This window comes from Paramormyrops kingsleyae, chromosome 21 (assembly GCF_048594095.1).
Source record: "Paramormyrops kingsleyae isolate MSU_618 chromosome 21, PKINGS_0.4, whole genome shotgun sequence".
Lineage (NCBI taxonomy): Eukaryota > Metazoa > Chordata > Actinopteri > Osteoglossiformes > Mormyridae > Paramormyrops > Paramormyrops kingsleyae.
Genome location: NC_132817.1, coordinates 3,156,857 through 3,179,695, shown reverse-complemented (window position 1 = coordinate 3,179,695; position 22,839 = coordinate 3,156,857). Strand labels below are relative to the sequence as shown.

Below are 22,839 nucleotides of genomic sequence, written 5' to 3'. Positions count from 1 at the left end.
GACTTTCTGTAGCATGAGATGGGATACAATTAAAGCGTCATCCTCCCGAAAGTCAGCAATCCAGGCATTAGCGCTTAGCCTTTTATGGGGATCAGGAGCCTTCCGAAGTGGGTGTTGATGCAGTCTCACACTCTACATTCCCATTGGCTCATCAGGATGGCCAGTCCAGGACCATCCGGCAGTTCCAGTTCACCGATTGGCCTGAACAGGGCGTGCCAAAAACCGGGGAGGGCTTCATCGATTTCATTGGCCAAGTGCACAAAACCAAGGAGCAGTTTGGGCAGGATGGACCAATCACTGTGCACTGCAGGTAATGTACTGAGAGCCACACTGTTAAACACCTCACTGTGTCACTGCTAGGTGCTGCCAAGTAGGAAGGGCATTTTATGCCATGTTTTATGGTTCAATTTATGAGAAACTTCATGTTTATCATTTTAGCTAACAGACTACAGCAGAAATCCAGTAATTCTGTATATTAAGTATAAAAACGCCAATTGTAATGTTGATATAAAGCGATGGCGTTTAGGGGAGTCGGGTTGTGTGTTGGGTTGTGTGTGCATATTGTGTTCAGTGCTTAACACGTGTCCTTGCTGTACGCAGTGCCGGTGTGGGCAGGACTGGTGTCTTCATCACCCTGAGCATCGTGCTAGAGAGGATGAGGTATGAGGGCGTGGTCGACCTCTTCCAGACGGTGAAGACACTACGGACCCAGCGGCCAGCCATGGTGCAAACAGAGGTATGCTGTGTGTTGGGGCTTGGGCCGTGGGGCTTGGGGCGTGGGGCGTGGGACGTGGTCCGGGTGGTGGGTGTGGGCATGACGTGGGCATGGTCATATGTGAAAGGTGGTAGGGCAGTCAAGCCAAACATGGCTGCCCATCTCCATGATGCTGATACTCAACTCCTCCTCCTTTGCACCAGGACCAGTACCAGCTGTGCTACAGGGCAGCTCTGGAGTACCTGGGCAGCTTTGACCACTATGCAACGTAACCACTCCTGGAAAGCCCCGGAATCCCTTCAGGAGTGCCAAGTGTTCCTTCTGAGCCATTTCCACCCACCTGATTCTGTACAGAGCTGCCAGAGGGGAGAGGGGGATGGGCATGCGGCGGACAGGACTGGCCAGCCGTCAATCAAGGTGGTCCGCCCCCCCCCCGGCTGGCACAGAGCTTTAAAAGAAAAAAAAAAACCTCCACAGAATCCAACAGCTGTGAGTGGCAGGCTGGCATGAACAGAACATGTGACATCCCTCCCTTTCCTGTCCTTATTCAAAACGGCAAACCGTGATTTTGTTTTTTTTAATTATCATTATCGTTTATATTATCATCATTGAAATAATATTTAGATTCATGTTTTTTATAATCATTTAATATTTGTTATTTTCTTTATTCTTAACTTCCTGTCTGCGTTTCTTTTTACTTTTTCCTTCATCTCTGTAGGTTATTTTAGCATAAGGGACATGTATTTTAAACACGTCCCTGGATACTAATACTGGAGAAACCACTGTTTCCTAAGCTGCTGTCAGTTTCATTTTATTTTATTTTTACCATGATTTTATTACTCTCATTCTTATTTTTCTTGTGTGTAATTTGATCTTATCCATTGGAATGGGGGATAACTTTTATAAGTCTTTTCACTTCCAGGTACTTTATAAAAAAAAAAGAGATGAATATTAGAAAACAAATAAAATCATGCCAGAGGTCTAGTGGTACTATATAAATCCATTAGGAAAAGAAAAGTGAATTAACTGAAGATATCAGCTGTGTACAGATCCTAACTTCGTTCTCAATAGCTGTTAACTGTGATTTCATGAGCAAACATGGCTTACAGAGGAGCTACCCCCCCCCCCCCCTCCGAGCAACAGCGATGAATGGAGCAGAGCAGGGGGCCCGAAAAACACATCGAAAGCCCTGAACGCCTTCTGCTCCTGCCCTTTAGCCCGCAGTATGGCTTATTACCAAATTTCGCTGCTTTAGGTGGTTGGGGGGGGAGTGGGCAGGATAGAGAGGCACGTTAGGGACTGAAGCACAAACAAATAACATCCACCTGTACAGCTAAAGGTCATCCAGCAGGGGGCAAGAGAAGCCTTGCAACCCGCAGATAGGCCTGGTATTATTTTTATAAATATATAAATATATACATGCATATATACATTTGTTGCTATCCTGCAACGACATTAAAAGTTGATGAATATTCCACTCAGTAATCTTTGATTCTCTCAGAAAATCTCAGCAGATGTGGGATCACGGCAAAAGAGAGAGAATGATTTTTCTCTCCGCTAGTCTGTGTTAAAGGTGAAATGTTCTAACTCACATCACGCCACCCGCCGACCCTGGAGGGCCACGCCTACAGACGGAGCAGCCAATGGGCAGCCAACACACGGTGGAGGAATTCTACGTGTAATCAACAGTGCATTTTGAGATGAGGGACTGAAATATCTATGAACCTTTCATTTCTACCTTGTGTATGCATAGTGCTGTAGGGTTCAATCTGTTGTATACACAGTCTGTTTTCTATTTGTTAATAAAAACGAAAAACGGTGCAAAAAAACTCCTTGATGTTAATAAAGTTGAATAATTGGGTTTTGTACAACGTTTTTGTCACAGCTCTGTCCTGCCCAGTGTTTCCACACTTACCATCCCGCAATTCCGGCTGGGTCTATTTGGGATCGTATCCTCAGTGATTCAGCCCATGTCTCCGTTGTTAAAGGCTGCTAGTTAAGTGTCATGCTGTGGGTGTGACCTGAGGATCATGAGGGAGTGGCCTGAGAGATTCATTATGAAATGTGGGTGTGGCCATAAAACGCTCTTTTCATAGTGTGGGAGTGGTCAGGGAAGCTGCTTATGTAGTGTGGGAGTGGTCAGGGAAGCTGCTTATGTAGTGTGGGAGTGGTCAGAGAAGCTGCTTACGTAGTGTGGGAGTGGTCAGGGAAGCTGCTTACAGGGTACCCGCAGTCATGGAAAATCTGGAAAAGTTTTGGAATTTTGAAATAATTTTTCCAGGTCCTGGATAAGTATTGGAATTCTTTGATAGAGAGGAAAAGTTATGGAAAAGTTTTCGTTCCGCAACGCGCTAACAAATGTACGAGTGGAATTCAATAGTTAACTACCTTGGTAAATATCCGTTTCTGCGCAGATTTCGCGTGTTTGAGATTGCTGCTTTTTTGCTCGTTATTCCAATTTTTATGGTTTTATTTTTTTTGCACGTATTTAAATTTTATTGATCAATTTCCCGTTTTTGACTTCGTTTGCCTCTACCAATCATCAGGTACGTATAATTTTAATATTGGGATTAATTTTCTTAATTGAACGCTATTTGCACATTGGCGAAAGTTGTCCACCGTCTGTGTTTATTTGGTAAGCAGATTGGCTATTATCGTACCGAAAATTGTAGTATTACTGTCGTGCCGTATGCAGGACGCGGAGCAGAGACAGAGGAGCGGTGGTCAGGAAATCGGGGAACACGGGGTTTAATAAAAAGGGCAGGCAAGAAAACACGCAGTGAAACAAACTGAAACGCGGACTAAATACAGAGGACTAATGACAACAACCAGAAACAGCTGATCACACGGGGATTCCACACGAGGTTAACGAGGGGGCATGGCACACTGAAGGAGCGGGCGATTGGGGCAGGCCTGAGAGATTCATTATGAAATTTGGGTGTGGCCATAAAACTCTTTTCGTAGTGTGGGAGTGGTCAGGGAAGCTGCTTACATAGTGTGGGAGTGGTCAGGAAAGCTCTTAGCATATCATGAGCACTTGGCTAACAAGCTCAGATGCTGAGCATTAAAATGCTAATTGTTTTAGACACAAAAGAGAAGTTGAAGCAAATGAACCAGCAAATGCATGTAGATTCAGGTCTTTAAAGCTGCAAAATGACCAAGGAGAGTCACTGGCACTACTACCTCTCAGTGGGCAAACTCACTCTGCAGGACCAGAAACATGCTACTCTGTGGGTCTTACTCCCCCTCACATATTCACCACCCCTCAGTTTCTGTTCTTCCTTTCCTGACTCTAAACATCAGGGACATCGCTGTCAGTTCATTGGACACACGGCATCATTTTGGTGCTCCTGATGTTTCTTCCCCAGTCACTTCACTTACATTACATTGCTTTTAATTATCGCCATCTTTTTTGCGTAATGAATCGTATGTGGTGAACTAGTGAGCTCAACTTTCTGAATCTAAAAGCACAAGCTCTTTAGTCTGATGTGCCCAAACATCACCGTACTGTGAAAGACCTTCTTGGTCAACAAAAGCCAACTTCTTGGAAAGAGCCCTCTGAATTCTCCACTTGGTGCATTGGCTTGTTAGCATTCCACACAGTTCAGCTGGGGCATAATAACGATTGTTTCCTCGCAATGCAAATTGAAAGTGTGTCTTTCCACTCTTCATTACCTAAGGTCAGAAACCATTTTATCATATGATCTTTGTTTTGAGACACCAATAAAGCTTTATGAGCACGCTTTAAATTTGTCGTGCCTGGCTTTTCCTGCTATCTGAAGTGGAGGTAGTGCAGGGTGAGTTAACAGTTGGCCACCTGCCTAGATGCAGTGAGGGTAATAGGTCTCAAATACTCTATTCTGAACACATTCCTGGAGGATTCCTGAAACCATACAAATTGCTATATAAAGTAATGATAACTGTTCCTAATTACTTTTTATAGTTGTGGTGATGTATTTAAAAAGCTGAAAATTTTAAATCAATGGAAAGTATATTTTCTAGTATACAGAAGCATTCCCCTGTAAGTGTGAAGAACTGTGAAAGTAATATTCAAGATGAGAAGGTATTTCGAAGCGCACTGGTGTGTTTCTTACTGTGCAGGCAGTGAATCTCTGGGTCACCCTTAAACAGCACAAAAGTCAGGGACCACCCTGCACAAGATGCCAGCTACAGGTGCCATTTTCCAAACAGTAAACTCCAAAGCTTTTAGTTAAAAAGTGAAATCACCTCCACTGCTTATTTGTCATCGATACAACTGATACACCACTAATACAATGAACGATTTATGTTGCATATTTTATTCTGTATTATATGTATTATTGAATTTGGATTTAACGATCTCTGTAAATATTATGTAAAATTTTAATATGAAACTGAGTTTCAGAAACTGGTTCTTCTAAAGATAAAAAATAAAGTTAAATAATTTCATAATTACCCTTGGCCTAAATCACTCCCGGCAAAATATCCGGTTTTACAAATTAGTTATTTAAAAATTATTTTTATGAATATCGGCTGCCCCTTGAGACGCACAGCTCCCTCGCTCCCAGATCTTCATTCCTCTTTCATTAAATGTTTTTTTTTTGTTTTAAGAGAACGCGGCCGCGCAGCGCACTAACGCAAAATGGCTGCAGTCGCTGCAGCCCTGCGGCTGTGCAGAAATGCACGTAACCACTCCGGTCACACGGGAGTGTCGCAGAGGGGGACCCAGTGCGTGCTATACCGTTTTCGGTAACCCACTGCATTCGCTCGTATTTCTGTAAACACTCGCATGTTGGCTATTATACGGAAGAAGGGAAAGTAGGCCATTCCTATACTGCGGACTTTAATGGGCTACGGCGATATTATGGGGTACGTAAGGTGGGCTTTGGGTTCGGGCAGGGCACAGCCCAGCGTTCGGCATAGCCGATCCGCCGCCGATTGGGTGAGAGCTACCCGAGGCGAGCCGAAGCCGTGTGCGGTAAACAAACGCGCAGTGCGCATGCGCACTCGCGATAGGAAAATGGTGGACGACTGTACTTCTCAGTACTGAGAAGAAGAATCGGTATCTTTATTGAGGTTCTGGAGATAAGACGCGCTCGCCACTATTTGTTTTGCCGCTGTCTGTGAGTATACCCGTTTGGGTTGGGGCCTGGGAGCGGAGTTTTATCTGTGTTTTTTTCAGTTTCTCTTTGATTTTAGGCGCTGCTTGGTATTACGGGTAGGCAGTCTGATGGCTACCCACTTCTCTTTTCGTTTCCATTTTGTGTTTAATCTTAATTTATAACTGCCTGTGTTGTCTCAGTTTACGTTTGACGGTAAACCGTCCGAAGTGCGCCTCGGTCATATAAGTATTCTGCAATACATATAACTGCGAAGTTAGTCAATCGGCTACGCTGCTAACTAGTATTTATATTGTGGAGTGGAGCTGGGCCTCCACGGCTTTTTAAAAGGACGCGGAGAGCAGCCAATCAGACGCCGAGGCGCCCTGGCCACGGGTGGTCACGTGTGCCCGGCGGGCTCGTGGAACAGGACTGACTGGATCGGGGAGGACAAAGCGGTGTCCGCGGCTGGCACCGCCCCCTGCGCATGTCGGCCGGACGCGAGTGACACGGGGATTGTTTGGGTCCCACTTTATCCGCGCACACTTTGCAGTATTCCGTATGACGTCTGATCAATAAGCAATGGCGTAACTTTGGCTGGAACATTGATGGTTGAGGTCTACTCCCATTAGGGGGGAAACATGATTATCGGGGGGGTTATATTAGTTGGTTTTGATTTATTTGGGGGGGGGGGCTACAAAACCTCCGTAATTTACGCCCATGTCAATAAGTATAAAAGTTATCCTGCTGTACAAAAGCTCCTTTTAATGATTTTACTGTGAGACGTGGTAAGATAAACGGATCCATCTATCCTTATAAAACACTAATCCTACATAACATTTTACTACAGTCTACTCTACTGTGTGTGAATTATGCGTCTCCTAAATGGCCGATAGCGAGTTATTAGTCTATAAGTTTCTGGGAAGCAGCATTAGTTATGATAGGAGGAAACTTACGTGCCGTCTGAGTAACTCTGGCATAGTCTGATCATCGGTTCTGTCTTCGGGATGTGGATGACAAATTGCTGCCACCCACTTAGCGGTTTGGGTCTGGGCATGTAATGACGTGTGTGAATTAAATGCACCCGAACAGCAGAGGGAGTGATGCTTTTATGCTTATTTTTCTTTTTTTTTCTTTCTTTCTTTTTTTTTTTTTTTAAAAAAAAACAACTGAATTTTAACCTGTTAGCTTTTTTATAGTCAGCACAAGTTGGTTAATTTGAGTAGCCTAAAAAGCAATTGCAGTGAATATCTGCATTTTTCTGTGTTCAGAGATAAAGCATTCAGCCACAATGACTTCAGAGCCTGGATCTCAGAATCCCAGCTCCAAGAGCATCATGACATTCTATCCCACCAAAGAGGAGTTCAAGAACTTCAGCCGGTACATCGCCTACATGGAGGCTCAGGGGGCTCACAAGGCTGGTCTGGCCAAGGTAGGTGACCCTCTATGACCCGACGATTGGCCTGGAGACTTTAATAAGAGGACATTTATGGGGCGTGCTTTGCGTGTCCTCTTTTGGGTACTGTGGCATTAAGGGAACATGGCCTTAAACATTAATGATGCTCACGGGGCTCTGTGTCTCCCTTACTGCCTCTGCACACTCGGAGATCAGGGCACGCGGCCTGCCGGATGCAGAAGTCAGTCACTCCTTTTTTATTTATAAAGCACAACTCAAGTTTACCAAAGTGCTGTGCATTGTTTGCAAATAAGTAAAGCAATACAAGCACTAGGGGTGCAACGATTATTCGACATTGTCGACAAAAATCGACAATAAAAATAGTCGCCGCCGAATTTGATTGTCGATAATTGTCGCCAGACGTATTTTTAAACGGAGTGAGACGTTTTCCTTCCTTTATACTTGTGCAATACTACCGCTTTCCAATAGACTCCACCAGTACACCACACAGGTGAGATTCGCTCTTGCGCAATAGCATTCAGCAACAGGTAGAAGAATGGTGGCCACAAATCAGGCATCGTCGCATATTAAACGCTCTAAAGTCTCAAAGGCTTTTAATGTCCGAAAACAAAGACGAGATCTACAAAAGGGTGAATAGCACGGACTTCTTGTTGTCTGGCGTATCTAATAATAAATAATAATAATAATAATAAATAATTATAACAACAACAATAATAATAGGGCATAATAATAGGCTAGTAGTAGTATATTTTACATTTTCAAAAAAGATCAGAATAGAACATATTTTTGTTTGGAAGTCGGTGGTGTGTCATGAAGTGTCTCATTCGCTAAAAATTTAGCTAATAAAGGTCAGAAAACAGTGTAGAAAACCCATTGCTTAAATAAAGAAGGCAAAACTCTGAAGCTCAAGATTCAGGAGAGTGGCTCCGATGTCGCAAGTGCTGCGAGAGCTTATGCTCCCTTAAAAATAAATAACAGCAGTTTAAGTCCGTTTTCTTGCTGTTAACAGAGGAATGGCAATGGGAAGCTGCTCTAAATTTCCCGTATTTTGGGTCAGGATCTTGGGATTTTTCAGCCTGCTTTAAAATGAGTTTTTATTTGTAAACATAGGCTATATAAATAGCCGATATGACAAGAAATTACCGTGCATTTTAACCCCTATACCGCAAATGAAGTACGAATTAGCATATACAGGTTAAAATGCATGATAATTTCTTGTCATATCAGCACAAATGCACATAAAATACGTATTTGCACTGTCACAGCAAAAGATTGCCGCACGTATCGCTTATAAAAGTTGAATGCGTACTTGCGTACCAGTTATATGCAGCCCTGATTATAACAAATATTGTATCAGAAATTCGGATCGGTGCCGATCCAGACCTATTTGACGGATCGGGTATCAGCCATGTGTGACCAATCCACACCCTATACTTACTTATTTAGTTTTTGGCAATCTCTAAAAAGAAACCTCCCATTTCGTGTTAAATCTATTTGCACAATCAATCGCACGACAGCTCTTTCCCATTTTTTACATGTGTTGTTTTGCGGCATTGATGTCGAACAATAACCTCATGCTAAATGTAAAAGCTGGTAGCTAAATAGGAGCCATTTTATAATTATGCAATTTATAATCCGATTAGTCGACTAATCGTTTTAATAGTCGATGACTAGTCGACTATCAAAATAGTCGTTAGTTGCAGCCCTAACAAGCACAAGACATAGTCACAGAATAATAGTGCCCAGCCAATGACAGCTCCATAGGTAAGGCAGAGATGAAAACAAACAACAGAATTGTTAATCTGGAATAAATGCCAGTCTGAGCGAGTGGGTTTTTAGTTGAGATTTAAGAAGAGTAATTGATGGGGAGTGCCTGATGTTAAAAGTGTATTTGCTGAACGGGCGCCGTTATCCTTCAGCTTCAGTCGGGCTTATGGACTAAATAGCAAGAGCTTATCAGATGTCCTTAGCTGCCTGGGAAGAGTATGATGATGGAGCAAATCAGTGACATGGGGGGGGGGGGGAGCAGCTCGTTTAATGCTATATAAACAAGTAATAGATTTTTAAACTGGATCCTGTGTTGGATTGGAAGCCAGTGTAATGAAACCAGGTGTAATGTGGTCCCTCTTTTTTAGCCCTGCTTGCTGGTCTTTGTGTTGCCACGATTGCTGACTCCTACCTAAAGTGAATTAGAGTAACCTATGGCGGTCACATGACCTGCGATTACATCTGCGGAGCCGGCTGTGCGGTTAGGCAGCGCGCCTCCGCCGCGTGGCTTCCCGGGGCGAGCAGGTGCACGGCGCTCCATGACGCTCTGCAGCACTGTGCTATGCATCGCCCCACAGTGCACCTTCTCCTGCACCACGGGCCACTGTGCACTTTTGACGTGGCGCTTGTGTCTCACGGAGAGGGGACCATGCATGTGCTCTTTATTTAATGGTGATATTGCAGGCCATTACCCAAATTAAGTGCTCATCCTCTCGCTGGTGTACTGCTGTGTCTTCCCTCAGCCCTCATAGTCCTGTCGGTTAATCTGAGTGCCGCCTCTTTCAGTTTCTGTTTCCTTTGGTTTAAGCTCTGAAACCTCTGAAATCTTGATATGCATCTTAAGTGGCATCCCTGTGTATCAGTATGATGGGAGCCTTTCTCTGGTTTAGATTATTCCCCCGAAGGACTGGAAGCCCCGGCAGTCCTACGATGACATTGATGACCTGGTGATCCCAGCCCCCATCCAGCAGGTGGTGACAGGCCAGTCAGGCCTCTTCACCCAGTACAACATCCAGAAGAAGCCGATGACCGTGCGCGAGTTCCGCAAGACCGCTAACAGTGACAAGTAAGCAGAGAGCGTCCAGCCCATCGTCACACAGCCTCACCCTGCTCTCTGCCCCTCTGCACTTTGACTGCCGTTATTTCGGGGCTTATTGCAGACGCCCATTTTGCCCCTGTCCTATACGTCTGCCCATCATCGCTCTGCCTAGCAGGGATTGCTTGCCTTAGCATCTGTGTCTGAGCGTTACAAGCTTGTTCGCACAAACAGGCCCTCAGTCACCCACCATGATTCTTCTGCAAACACGCTTCAGGTTCTGCAGCCCTCGCTATGTGGATTTTGACGAGCTGGAACGGAAGTATTGGAAGAACCTGACCTTTAACCCCCCTATTTATGGGGCAGATGTGAACGGCACGCTCTATGACCCGGTAAGGGATGCTGGGGCTGTTCTTGGGGGCGGGGGGGTTGGGGGGTAGAGGACACATACTTTGCTTAGACCTGAACTAATCATATCAGTGCAGGCAATGCAGCTGAATTCTTGAAAATAGAAACCTGACTATTTTGCTAATCAGAAGTACAGTGGTACCTCAGAACTCGAACTTAATCCGTTCAGAACTCCGGATCGAATCCTAAAAAGTTCAAGTTCTGATCGAATTTTCCCCATAAAAAACAATGGAAAACCAATTAATTGGTTCCCGGCCCCACAAAACTACACCTAAAATTTTTTATTTTTTTTTTAGCAGCATTTAAACACAAAATGAACCGGATAAAGTAAGAGCATATGCTGTACTAAACACATCTAAGCACATTTATTAAAAGAGTAATTTGTAAAATAAGAAAATAATGTATCCAAGCAATGTGTAAAGTAAAAAAAAAAACAAAGTGTCCTGCCCCGATCGTCCGCTCCTTCCGTGTGCCATGCCCCCTCGTTAACCCCGTGCGGAATCCCTGTGCGGAATCCCTGTGATCAGTTCCAGGTAATTTTTTTTCGAATTGGTTGGTTCGACTTTTAAGAAATTCAAGTTCTAATGAGTTTGAGAACCGAGGTACCACTTTATATGTTACTTTGTTCAGTGAGTTCTCTTATTTAAGGAAGTGGTGAGGCTTGGCAATAAGCAGAGACTGTCTGTACCCATCTTACTGTGTCAGGACGTGACAGAATGGAACATCGGCCATCTGAACACCATCTTGGACATGGTGGAGCGAGAGAGTGGCATCACCATCGAGGGTGTGAACACGCCCTACCTGTACTTCGGTATGTGGAAGACCACCTTCGCCTGGCACACAGAAGACATGGACCTCTACAGCATCAACTACCTGCACTTCGGGGAGCCCAAGTCCTGGTACCCAGTGATGTTATTTTTAACAGTTTGAGCTAATGTTACAGCAGATCCATACAGAGATCTCGTGCAAAGGCCGGTGTCCAATCGCTTACAGGACTGTCTCTTCCTGTTTTCTCGTTTCTTTAGCATTAAAGGTCATGTCTGTGTGCCTTTTTAATGAAGGTCATCTTTGTATCTGTCTCCATGAATAAAGTGTAAAAGCATTTCTGCTGATGGTCTTCTAATTGTAGTCATGGCGACTCGTACATTTACACCCCACAGGTACTCTGTCCCCCCAGAGCACGGCAAACGACTTGAGCGTCTAGCTAAAGGTGAGACGCGCATCGCAGAAGCTCCAGCTGCCGTGCCGCCCTGCCGGCGTGATGGAAAGCGAAGCCTCGCGTCTTTAACACCAGCTATGCTCTCACCAACAGGATTTTTCCCCGGGAGCTCCCAGAACTGCGAGGCATTTCTCCGGCACAAGATGACATTGATCTCGCCATCCATCCTCAGGAAGTACGGCATTCCCTTTGAAAAGGTGAGCCGGGCTTAGCCAGGATGTCCTCCTTCCTGCTTGTCGGCTAAAACACTGGAGCGGCCGAGTCTCACAGCATGGCGACTGGTGTGTCCTCCTCAGATGACGCAGGAGGCTGGCCAGTTCGTGATCACCTTTCCCTATAGCTACCACGCTGGCTTCAACCACGGCTTCAACTGCGCCGAGTCCACCAACTTCGCCACGCAGCGCTGGATCGAGTATGGGAAGCAGGCTATTCTGGTAAGCGCCGTGCCCATCCTGCACTGCGTTTCCTGCCTCTTCCCTCATCAGTTTGTTTTTATTTTGACTTTAAGCAAAGCGGCATCAAGTTGCTCAGTTGGAGCGTGTTGGGACACTTGCTGTTAACCTCTGGGTTGAATCTCAGCGATGTCCCGTTTGCCGCACAGTGCTCCTGCAGGAAGGACATGGTGAAGATCTCCATGGACGTGTTCGTGCGCAAGTTCCAGCCCGAGCGCTACAAGCAGTGGAAGGCCGGCAAGGATGTCGTGTCCATCGACCACTCCAAGCCGACACCGGAAGCGGCGGAGTTCCTGGGTGGCGAGGGCCAGGCTGGTGGCAGGGCCCAGTACGCAGGAGAGGGTGGCGGCGCAGAGGAGGAGACCAAGAGGTCCGTCTCAAGAAGCCTCATCTTCTGTCAGATCTCTACCAGTCTTGACGAGGCCTTTTTCTAGATGAGAGGACTCATTCCCTCAGCGACTGCCCATGTAATATGGGTGTTTGGCCTAGAATCGCGCAATTTGAGGCCAGTCACATAGATTTCCTTTTTTTACTCCTCTCACTTGTCTTTGATGTTTGTGGCTGTAGACCTCTGCCAACAGCAGGCTGAGCTGAGCTATAAAAGCATGGTTATAATCACCCCGAAATGGGTGGTTAAGGCTGCACGCCTTTTATGCCTGGGGTAGCGGACATGCCACCCGCTCCAGCCGTTCTCTGAAGCTCTGAGGCTTGCCTTTGTTCACATCTCCCTTCTTTGCCCTTTCTCTTCATGCTCAGCCTCTCCAAGCAGAGGATAGGGACCAAGCGACACAGGGTGTGCTTGGAGGTCCCCGAGGAAGTTCTCCAGAGGGAGCAGGGCGTGGAACACGAGGGCAAACGGCTCCGCCTGTCACCCGCCGCTGGGGGCCAGGTGTCGCAGGAAGGTGAGGGAGCCAGACGCTCGCCTTGCTGCCCTGTACTGTTACTGTTAAGCTGTAACTGTGAACAATAGCATTGTTTCACTATTATATTATTTTCCAAAATGATGTTAGGACTTGCATGTTGTTTTCCGTAGGCTTTTCTGATTGGCTGTAGCAGTCTCCATGTTTGAGTCAATCAGGGGCTGGCGGGTAGTGACCATGTTATGGCGGTGTTGCAGGCATGCCGGAGTGTGGGCCGGGATACGGGGCCGAGGAGCTCTGCTTCCTGCAGGTTCTTCCAGGTGACTGCACCCCTGCTGAGGAAGAGTGTGACGACGGGCCCCCCCGAGATGATCCGGACGCCCTGCCCCCACTGCCTCGTACCTCCAGCCACTGTTCCGCAATAGCCGGCCCCAGCGGGGGGCCTCGGCCCTCCCCCAAACCCGGCGTGGCCAGTCTACTTGTACACAAGGCCCTGAGTCCGTCTGACGCCCTTCATGTCCACAGCTACGCCAAAGGGGATTACAGCATGGCCGCAGTCCCCAGCCGGGAGGACAGGGCGGCACTGGGCATGGACAGCACCCTGTCTGATGGCGAGAAGGTCAGTGTGTGGCCTACCATCCGTGTGCCCCCACTGTGCAGTGCGTGTGCATGTCACAGGAGGTGTGTCACCATGGCTACTGCATTGCTGTCATACAAACTGATCTGCATATGAACTAGATGCAAGCTGCCCCACCTGCAGGTGGAAATCAGGGCCCTGAATCTGCATATGTTAACCCAAACCCTTACCCTAACCCCACAGATAAATAAGTCTGATAAATGGTTGTCATTTACCCTACATAGTCTGCTTGGTACGGGCATTCTCTGCATAGTCTAAGATTTTCTTGGGCCTGTAATATAGGGTGTTTTCAACTTTTTTCAGGAACTGAAAGCTTTTTCCGGAACCTGCAACTTTTGTCGCGTTCATATGGAACCTAGTCCGATTTGTAGTTCCTCAGAGGCAGTTCCAGAACCCTTTTTAGCTCCTCCTCCAGACTAGGTACTTTTCATTAGGACACAAACTGTCGGGGTGGGATTTACAGGGATAACCTGCTCATTGGCTGACCACAAGCACCTCTAGATACCTGGGAATGCTGGGAAAAGAGACATATTAGCAGAGCAAAAACTGAGCGGGTGGAATTATTATATTTGTTCTTTTAGTTAGAATAAAGTGAATACGTTTTTTTTTGCTTGCGTCTCCATATTTCTGCATCGGAAAATAAGCAATGCACTTCTGTCTGATATCGTCAGTGCCAGAGGTGAAACTTGCCAGCGCTTATTAGCAGAATAACATTACATCATTTTTATTCTGTGGAAAATGGAATTGATCTGCCGGCCAGATTCAATAATGAATTATAAACATGTTGCGGGTTGTATAAATAAAAGGCTGTGTCCTGTTTTGATCACAGTCAGTCCCCTCAATAACTAACAAAACATCTTGTTTATCCTCAATTGCTTTGGTGTGGTGGTGCAGTTTCATATGAAATTATGTGTGAAGTTTAACCTACAAACCTTTTGCGTCTCCCGTGCTTATTTAGCATAAAGGTCCGAGATTGATTGTGTGGTGTGAAAGTGACACACAGAAGTCCCCAGTCAAGCCCAGGAAATTGTAACCAGAAAACAGGTTCTTGAGCTATGATGTGAAAATGTCCCTTATTATAGATGTAGTAATGGAACACTCTGTCCACTAGGGGGCAGATGAGGCAGCAGAGAACAAGAGCATGAAGAGTAAGCGGCAGCCTCTCAGCAAGCTTCCACGCCTCCACCCACTGCTCAGGGACTGCATCAGTGACGAGGGTGAGTGCTGGCTCCTGATTGGTCATTCTGCATTGTGTGTGTGCTCATTGGATGTCCTGTCTGCACTGCTACACCATGAGCTCTCTACTTACTGATAACATTATCATCAAACTGGGTCTGTTACTGGATCAGGATGCAGGACCTGTTTTTATTAGATACTTCTAGTAAGACTATCTCTTCTGAAGTTTATCAGACAAACCATACATAATCTGTTTTTTACAATTCATTTATAACCTGCTCTCAAGTTACACCCTTGCTTTGTAGTCTTATAATTCCTGCTTGCAAAAAAACAAGTTCGGTTAAGCTTTTGTGGTTTAGTGATATATTTATTTCATTTGTTTGTTTCTGATGGGATGTAAGTAGAGCTGGGCCCTTGAGCTCTTCTTTGTGTCTGAGGAATCGGATGAGCTGCTTCTCTGTGTGGTCCACAGTCGGTCATCATGGCAATTAGGGTTATAGAATGTCCGTAAATAGGTTCTAAACCACAAATGTTCCTGAGCTGTGATGAGCCAAGAGCAGCCATGTTGAATATGAATTCAGGATTCATGCTAAAAGCTTTTTGATTATTGCAGGAACTTGTTCAGACACGACGCTTACATGAAGTATTATTCATACTTTCGGGAAATACAGACTGTCCATACTTTAATCTGTGCAGCGTAGCAGTGATTGTTCCAAGGATAAATTTATATTTGACATTAAACTTCAGCTTTTCACATTGACATATTTCTGCATGACATTTTTATGAGCTGGCTTATCTGAAAGTGCCACTTCTCGTAATGAAGTTGCGTTCTGTCTGTAAATATGAGGAGTGCTAAACAGACCCGCTCGCTGTGCACAAATATTAAAAGTATGTTTTAAAAATTAAATAAAGAAGACCTCTTTGTAATGAACGCTAGCACGTCCTGCTGCCTGAACATTTGGAGGAGCTGGAAACGGTTACTTGGAGAAATGTAATATACCGGTGGTGTGCCAAGTATCCAGTTGAAATGAGTATCCAGTACAGATAGTGTGTTTTTTCTGAAGCTGACTGCCATCCGATCATTACTGACGAATATCTGTGTCTGTCTTTAGCATAGGCCCGGTCGGACGTAGGTTTGAGCAGTATTACTGTAATACAGTATTACTGAGACATTTTGGGTATACTGTAGCAAAATTAGATACCGCCCAAGCCTACCTTGACTACCCATTTACTTTACGTAGCTTGTGTCGCATTTACTATTTCTGCCTTACCTGCATTCTGTTTTCTGTGTTGTGTTCAATCACATATGCAGATTGTAATGATGCCCTGTAGCCTAACTACAGACAGCTATAGGGTTCAGTTCTAAACATATTACAGTGGTACCTTGGAACACAAACTTAATTCGTTCCAGAAGGCTGGTCGTGTTGCGATTTGGTGGAGTTACAAGTCGAAAAAAATTCAACAAGCCCGTTCGATGTCCAAGTTGGTCATGTTAAGAGGTGTTCGAGTTCCAAGGTTCTACTGTACGTTACAAAATAAATACAGCTGAACATGTTTGCACTAGTTTAAATATTGGTTGAATGTGCTGGGCCAATCCCGGAATGGCTAATCGATTTAGATAGTACCCCTGTCGCAAACTGTTACAAAATCTTACGGCCTAACAAGACTGAAGTTGCCCATACCTGGTCTTCACTGTCACGCTGCCTCCTACAGAGCTGCAGGAACAAACGACTGAAGATGAGGAGGACATCCAGGAGTCTGAGGCCTGGGCAAAGCCGCTGGCTCAGCTGTGGCAGAACCGTCAACAAAACCCCAAAGCAGAGAAGGAATACAACCAGAGAATGGGCCTTCAAGCCCCCTACTGCGCCATCTGCATGCTCTTTCAGACATATCAGCAGGTGCGGTAGAGCTTCACCCAACAGGCTGCTAAACGCTAAGGCTAAATCCCTCACTGTAGACATATCAGTAGGTGTGCTATGGTCTTCTCTGTTGGCAGGTTTAGTGATGTGTGATTTTGTGTCCAGTCTGAATTTGACTGCAGCAGCCAAAAGCCCCCAGAAGCCGATGGCAAGTGGCCCAGGTCCAAACCCCTGATCCCAGAGATGTGCTTCACCAGCACCAACACCTCAGAGGTGCACATCTCCACGCCCTACATGGAGGAGGACAACACCAGTTTGCTTGTCAGCTGCTCCCAGTGCAGCATCCGCGTGCACATCAGTGAGTACCTGGTGCACTTTGGGACAGGCAGGGACAGCGGGGGTGGGGCCACAGTGTATGTGGGGTGGGGTGAGGTCACACCGTGCTCCTCGTGCGCATATCAGGCTCTGGCGTCTCCTGTCTGTCTCCATCTGCACAGGAAGCCAGCAACAGCCCTATTTTTTTTTCCAATCCCCTATGAGATAAAGAACTGTGTTTCCCCTGCGTACAGTCCTGGGCGTATTTTTTTCTAAAATATTTTTGTCCTTACTCCGGTAACTCCTCTTCATCCCTTTGATTTTGAGAGAGCCCCGTTCTAGGTCCCCGTCTCACTACATCGCCAGAGTCCCTCTGCTGAATTTCGTGTAAACAGACCTGCAGGACAGTGGTAGTGTTTTGAGGTACCCAGCAGCGGAAATGTACCTCCCCTGCGGTGTAGGAAACGGAAAGTCTTTCTGCGGCTGTAAATCAAACACGTGCAAGATGCATGTTGTGAAAAGGCACCGAAACGTATCGGACACAAAAACTGCAAAACTGCTCCTCGTCAGCTATGTTTGCTGGCACACACTGGGTTTCGGTGGAAATTTGAAGGATTTCAGCAAATACTGGAAAAGTCGCTGTGTACAATAGCAACAGGTGGCAGGCTGGCATGTTTGTAGTGCTAACAGGGTCGCCTGAGGTGCCAGTGAATGGCCTCCAGTACAGTGAGCTCCGCAGCCCTGCCCTCCAGCACAGTGAGCTCCGCAGCCCTGCCCTCCAGCACAGTGAGCTCCGCAGCCCTGCCCTCCAGCACAGTGAGCTCCGCAGCCCTGCCCTCCAGCACAGTGAGCTCCGCAGCCCTGCCCTCCAGCACAGTGAGCTCCGCAGCCCTGCCCTCCAGCACAGTGAGCTCCACAGCCCTGCCCTCAGTGCTGCTCAGGGAGCCCCTGCACAGTTATGAGTTGGAGCCAAACCCGCTTTAAATGAGAGATAAACCTCCTTACTAAACAACCCTGTTCTCCTGCCACCCTGAACAGCATTAGCAAGTGATGAAGATTATGCATTAGCTGGGTGCCAAAATATAAACAGGAAAAGGGAAACTGGCACCAAAAATGTCTGTGTGTGTTTGCGTGACTGCATGTGTGTGTCTGTGTTTGCGTGACTGCATGTGTGTGTCTGTGTGTGTATGTGTATTTCTGTGTGCCTGTATGTGTATCTGCCTATATGTATGTAATGTAACATGTATGTATTTAGTTGTTAGTTTGTTGGTATTTCGCCTGTTGCCCTGCCGCCGATCAGCCAGCGCGTACCTTCTCCACTCTGCAGGCTGTTACGGCGTTCCCCGTGAGAAAGTGTCCGATGACTGGAGATGTGCCCGCTGCGAGGCCAACGCCTTGACTGAGGTCAGAGCCCTGTAACCCCCCCACCCGGTTCCACACATCCCAGTCTTGTTTGTGGGCCAGCAGGGGGCGACATCACCATAGTTGTTGAGCTTGGATTGTTAATTTTCCTTTTTTTTTTTCCCCCGTCTTGCAGGATTGCTGTTTGTGCTCGTTAAGAGGGGGAGCCTTACAGAGAGCAAACAATGACAAGTGAGTAGGTCACAGCCAGAGCAGGGCAGCACGTTAAGGAAGTCGGCTCGTCTGCTTGCTGCAAAATCCGGTTTTGTTGTTATTTTGGTGAAAGGGCAGATGAGTATTTCTATGCCAGGTGTTCATCAAAAACAGGAATTGGAATTCCAGGTCTGAAATGAAATGACGTTGCCAGGTTATCAGTGAAACTACGGCAGCCACGCAGGTCCTGAGTTAGGTCACCTTCCCCTCCCAGGTGGGTCCACGTCCTGTGTGCAGTTGCCGTCCTGGAGGCTCGCTTCCTCAACCTGGTGGAGCGCGGCCCCGTGGACCTCAGCGGGATCCCCCTGCAGAGGTTTAAGCTGGTGAGCCGGGTCCGCGGGGCGGGGCAAGGGGGCAGGGGCACATGGATGTCCATCAGGAGGCAGTGGAAGGGTAGAGTTCTCGGTTGTTTTTGATTCGGGTGTAAAGGTAAGAGTTTTACTCTGTCAGCACAGCAGACAAACCTGTTTGGAGCCTGAAGCTGAGACAATGCGGAGTTCAGTCTGTGAGTCCTGAGTTTGTTTGTGCCTGTCGCAGCCGGTTTAACCCCCCTCTGCCCTCGCCCCCCCGCAGAAATGCCTGTACTGTAAGAAGCGCATGAAGCGTGCCGTCGGCTGCTGCGTTCAGTGCTCCCATGGCCGCTGCTCCACCTCCTTCCACGCCACTTGCGCTCAGGCCGCCGGCGTCCTCATGCAGCCCGACGACTGGCCCTTCGTCGTCTACGTCACCTGCTGGCGGCACAAGGGACCGGGCCACGGCGAGGTAGGCGGGCTCCGGCCGGGGACGGCCACGGCGCCGTGTGGCAGCGCCCAGTGAGTGACTGACCTGCTTGTTCTCTCCCTCGCCGTCCAGAGGAACAGGGCCAGCCTGCGGGACCTGGAGGCCGGGCAGAAGGTCATCTGTAAGCACAAGAACGGGCGCTACTACCAGTGCGAAATCGTGCAGCAGACCAAGGCCACCTTCTACGAGGTCATCTTCGATGATGGCTCCTTCAGCGACAACCTCTTCCCCGAGGACATTGTGGTGAGTCCCCCGTCACCTGCCCCCCCCTACCCAACCCCCCGATTGTAGCACTGTGTAACATGCACATGACACGCTACCACAGAACCGCGACTGCATGCAGCTGGGCCCCCCAGCAGAGGGGGATGTGGTTCAGGTGCGCTGGACCGACGGCCTGGTCTACGGAGCCAAGTTTGTGGCCGCACACGTCATCCCGATGTACCAGGTGCGTGCGGAGGGGGTTGGCGGAGTCTAGGGGAGGGGGCTGCGGTTTTGCATGATTCCTGATCGGTCGCTCGGCGCAGGTGGAGTTCGAGGACGCGTCCCAGCTGACCGCCAAACGTGACGATGTCTACACGTTGGACGAGGAGCTGCCCAAACGGGTCCGGACACGCCTGGTGAGCGAAAGCGAGGCGGCGACCCAGCTCGTGTGGGTTTAGGCGATGCCGTTCAAGCGTGACGGCAGTAATTGACACCGGGGGGGCATAAGGCTGTAATGAGGGTGTCTGGGGGCTCTCAGCGAACCCTGACTGACATGCTGACTGGGGCTCTGGGTCTGTCCTCAGTCGGTGGCATCGGACATGCGGTTTGACGGCATCTTCACCGAGAAGGAGGTCAGGCGGGACTCCAAGAGGCAGCGGGTCATCAACTCCCGGTACCGGGGGGATTACATCGAGCCAGTGATCTACAGAGCCATCATGGAGTGAACGCAACCAGCCCCCCTGCCCCCAGCCCTCCAACCACAGTCATCACAGCACTTGCGCTCACTGTACAAAACTTAACTTATGAACTGACTGAGCGGAATTCTGTGCAACACGGCCTGTGGTGGAACAATGTCCTGTCCAGCCCCCCCACCCCACCCCACCTGTAATAGGAGTGGAAGTCCACAGGCCTCAGCCTGCACTGATCAACTCATCCAGTATCACGCTGAGGTGGTATGACTGATGCAGTTCAGCTCCCGGAAATGCCAGCTTTTCAGTGATTTAACAGACGTGGCCGAGAGGGATGCGGGAGTTCCCCTGGCGGTCCCCAGCATGCCTTGCACCGCTGAGTGGCTGTGCTCTTCCTCTGCTGGTTTCTGTCCTCTTTGGGATTCAGATGCTGCTGGGTGTCTAAGTGCCATTCTGCGAGCAGCAGCCCCCACTCAGTGACGCCGAGCCGTCATTAAAAAGGGAGCCTCCTTTGTGAAACCGGCCTTCATGAAGTGCTTTACAATCTGGCAATAGCTTGTTTTAACTTTTAATATTCAAAGTGTGATTTAGCCAACAGCCGGATCGGTTTTCTCGTGAAGATCCAGTGGGTGAAGCCCAGCCTTAATCTCCCATTTTACCCTGTACTTGGTTTATTAATCTTTACATCTAAGCTTTCCATTGAAATACTCAGTTAATTTAAGCTTATCTATAAATTATTATTATTTTTACAGTAGCTTGTTAGCATTACAATTTTGTTCAAACACAAAGTATATCTATATTTGTTATCCCGATAGGTCTGTCTGAGCTGTGAACTTTGCCATTGCTGGGTGAGTGTTATTTGGTAGGGTGAGGAATCGCTTTGGTCCAGCTCTCACGCCTCATTCAGGTGCTTTTCCGGAAGGATCCGCTCTCTGGGACTGCCGCCTTCAAAGATCCCTACTGCCCGAGCGTGGTGGTCATCTTTAAATTGGCACATTTGATGACTATCTAGTGCGGCGCACCACGGCGGACACCGGGTGCTCTGCGTGACCCTGTAGCAGTTGCCATGGAAACCACGCCTGTTGCACGTCGTTCCGTGCTGGACCAAGGAGACCAGAAGCTCCGGCACTGTAGTGGCCCACATGCAGTCTGTTTACAGCAGAGACTCCGAACAGCTCAGGCACAGAAAGGAATAGAAAGAACCACTTTGTGTGTGTTACATTACTGTAAAAATACATTTTCTATTTTTTTTTTGCAGGTTCTGTGTTGTGGACATCCTGTGTAGTACATTCTCTCTGGGTAGAAGTATGTGTAGCGAAGCTGTCGGTGGCTGTGCTGGCTTATGTCGGTGTCTGAAATGAGCGTGATCTTCGAGATCCCCACACGGGCCTCTCCACCGCACCACCTTCCAGCCCTATCCCGGTCTCTGCTGGTTCTCTGGTCCCAGTCCACTCATGGCTTCAGTAAAGCATTCGGACTGAAGCACCCGTCGCCTGACGTCTCATTTCTGTCTCTTGCCGGCCTCGTCACAGTGTGACCTGCCTGATGTTCGCCTTTCGTCACTTACATGCTTGCATGCTGGCTGCTGACTTCCCACCGAAGTTCAGTAACCTGGGTTCTTATGAAACAAACTAAACAAGAAACCTTTGCATGCACATTTAAGCAAATGTTTTGGGATCTTTAAACAAAAACTTTAACCTTAAAAAACTTTGCACATTTAGGCCTAAGATTGGCCCAGAACGGCCATTTTGGAGGAAATGGGGGAAAACATTAGCTGTAGAGTTTGGGGGAAATGTGCATCTAAGCTGCATTTAGTTAGTTTTAGAGCTTGATAAAACGCATGTTGATAAATATAGACACATTGGTGGCATGTATACAAGTAACATTAAGCATTTGTTTTGTTTTAAATGAATGACCACATTATGTATCCATATATATTGCATAGAATCTAAGTTGCAGATGTGCGTACTGACAAGTCAATGCATGCACTGACAGGTAACAGGTATGAAAACGCCCGTGTGTGAGTGTCACGAGCAGCATCGTCATGTCATATTTACCAAGGGAGCGAGTGTTTAGAAATCACAATGATTGTTTTTCTGATGGTGATTTGTGGCTTATCACTGTCGAAGAAATTTATGACACTAAGATGGATGCCTTTGTATGTGACTTTGCTTTATGATTCAGCTCAAGAGAGCGACCACTTCGATAGTATCTCTGTGGTAATGTTCCAAAGACTTTCTGGTCAACATAACCTTTATCGGGGTACATTCACAGTTCGCACCCCCTCCTCTGAACCAGATCAAACTGGTTAGGGTAGGTGGTGCACTTTGTAACACACATATGCCTTATGCATCTTTCAAACGTATATTTCACGTGATCAGTACGCTGCAGGCCTGGGGCACGTGAGGGGGCGTCTATGCTTCTGCATGGCCTCTCTTTGTGGTGTTCCTGCCATGTCTGCTACATGCCCTCGATGCTCAGTCTTTGTCCCCCAGTCTGCATTTCTTGTCAATTCTAACAAGTACTATGTTCCAAAACACGAGTGCAACACTTAGCTCAAACCTCAATTCTCTTTTAGCCTTTTTGTCTTGTGACTGTCAGCTGTCTGTCAGCCAG

The 22,839-nt window shown here is 47.4% G+C and overlaps 2 protein-coding genes across 25 annotated transcripts in view; both read left to right on the top strand.

Moving 5' to 3' along the window:
* LOC111846029 (protein tyrosine phosphatase receptor type F) overlaps nucleotides 1–2,586 on the top strand; it is a 120,711-nt gene extending 118,125 nt beyond the window's left edge. For all 24 annotated transcript variants that reach the window (XM_072704273.1, XM_072704279.1, XM_072704274.1 and 21 more), the window contains 3 exons: nucleotides 156–310; nucleotides 601–736; nucleotides 919–2,586. In XM_072704273.1, coding sequence (XP_072560374.1) covers nucleotides 156–310; nucleotides 601–736; nucleotides 919–987 — 360 coding nt within the window. In that variant the 3' untranslated portion in view covers nucleotides 988–2,586. The remainder of the gene's footprint in view (nucleotides 1–155; nucleotides 311–600; nucleotides 737–918) is intronic.
* Nucleotides 2,587–5,360: 2,774 nt separating this feature from the next.
* kdm4ab (lysine (K)-specific demethylase 4A, genome duplicate b) lies at nucleotides 5,361–21,705 on the top strand. The gene is made up of 22 exons (XM_072704183.1): nucleotides 5,361–5,443; nucleotides 7,065–7,225; nucleotides 9,868–10,043; nucleotides 10,291–10,405; nucleotides 11,127–11,320; nucleotides 11,582–11,631; nucleotides 11,734–11,837; nucleotides 11,937–12,074; nucleotides 12,242–12,462; nucleotides 12,849–12,994; nucleotides 13,210–13,571; nucleotides 14,701–14,806; nucleotides 16,479–16,663; nucleotides 16,790–16,982; nucleotides 18,267–18,343; nucleotides 18,477–18,532; nucleotides 18,768–18,876; nucleotides 19,127–19,315; nucleotides 19,406–19,576; nucleotides 19,659–19,778; nucleotides 19,858–19,950; nucleotides 20,119–21,705. Exons 1-22 carry the CDS (start codon nucleotides 5,374–5,376, stop codon nucleotides 20,257–20,259), a joined length of 3,177 nt encoding a protein of 1,058 aa, XP_072560284.1. The 5' UTR covers nucleotides 5,361–5,373; the 3' UTR covers nucleotides 20,260–21,705.
* Nucleotides 21,706–22,839: the final 1,134 nt, after the last annotated feature.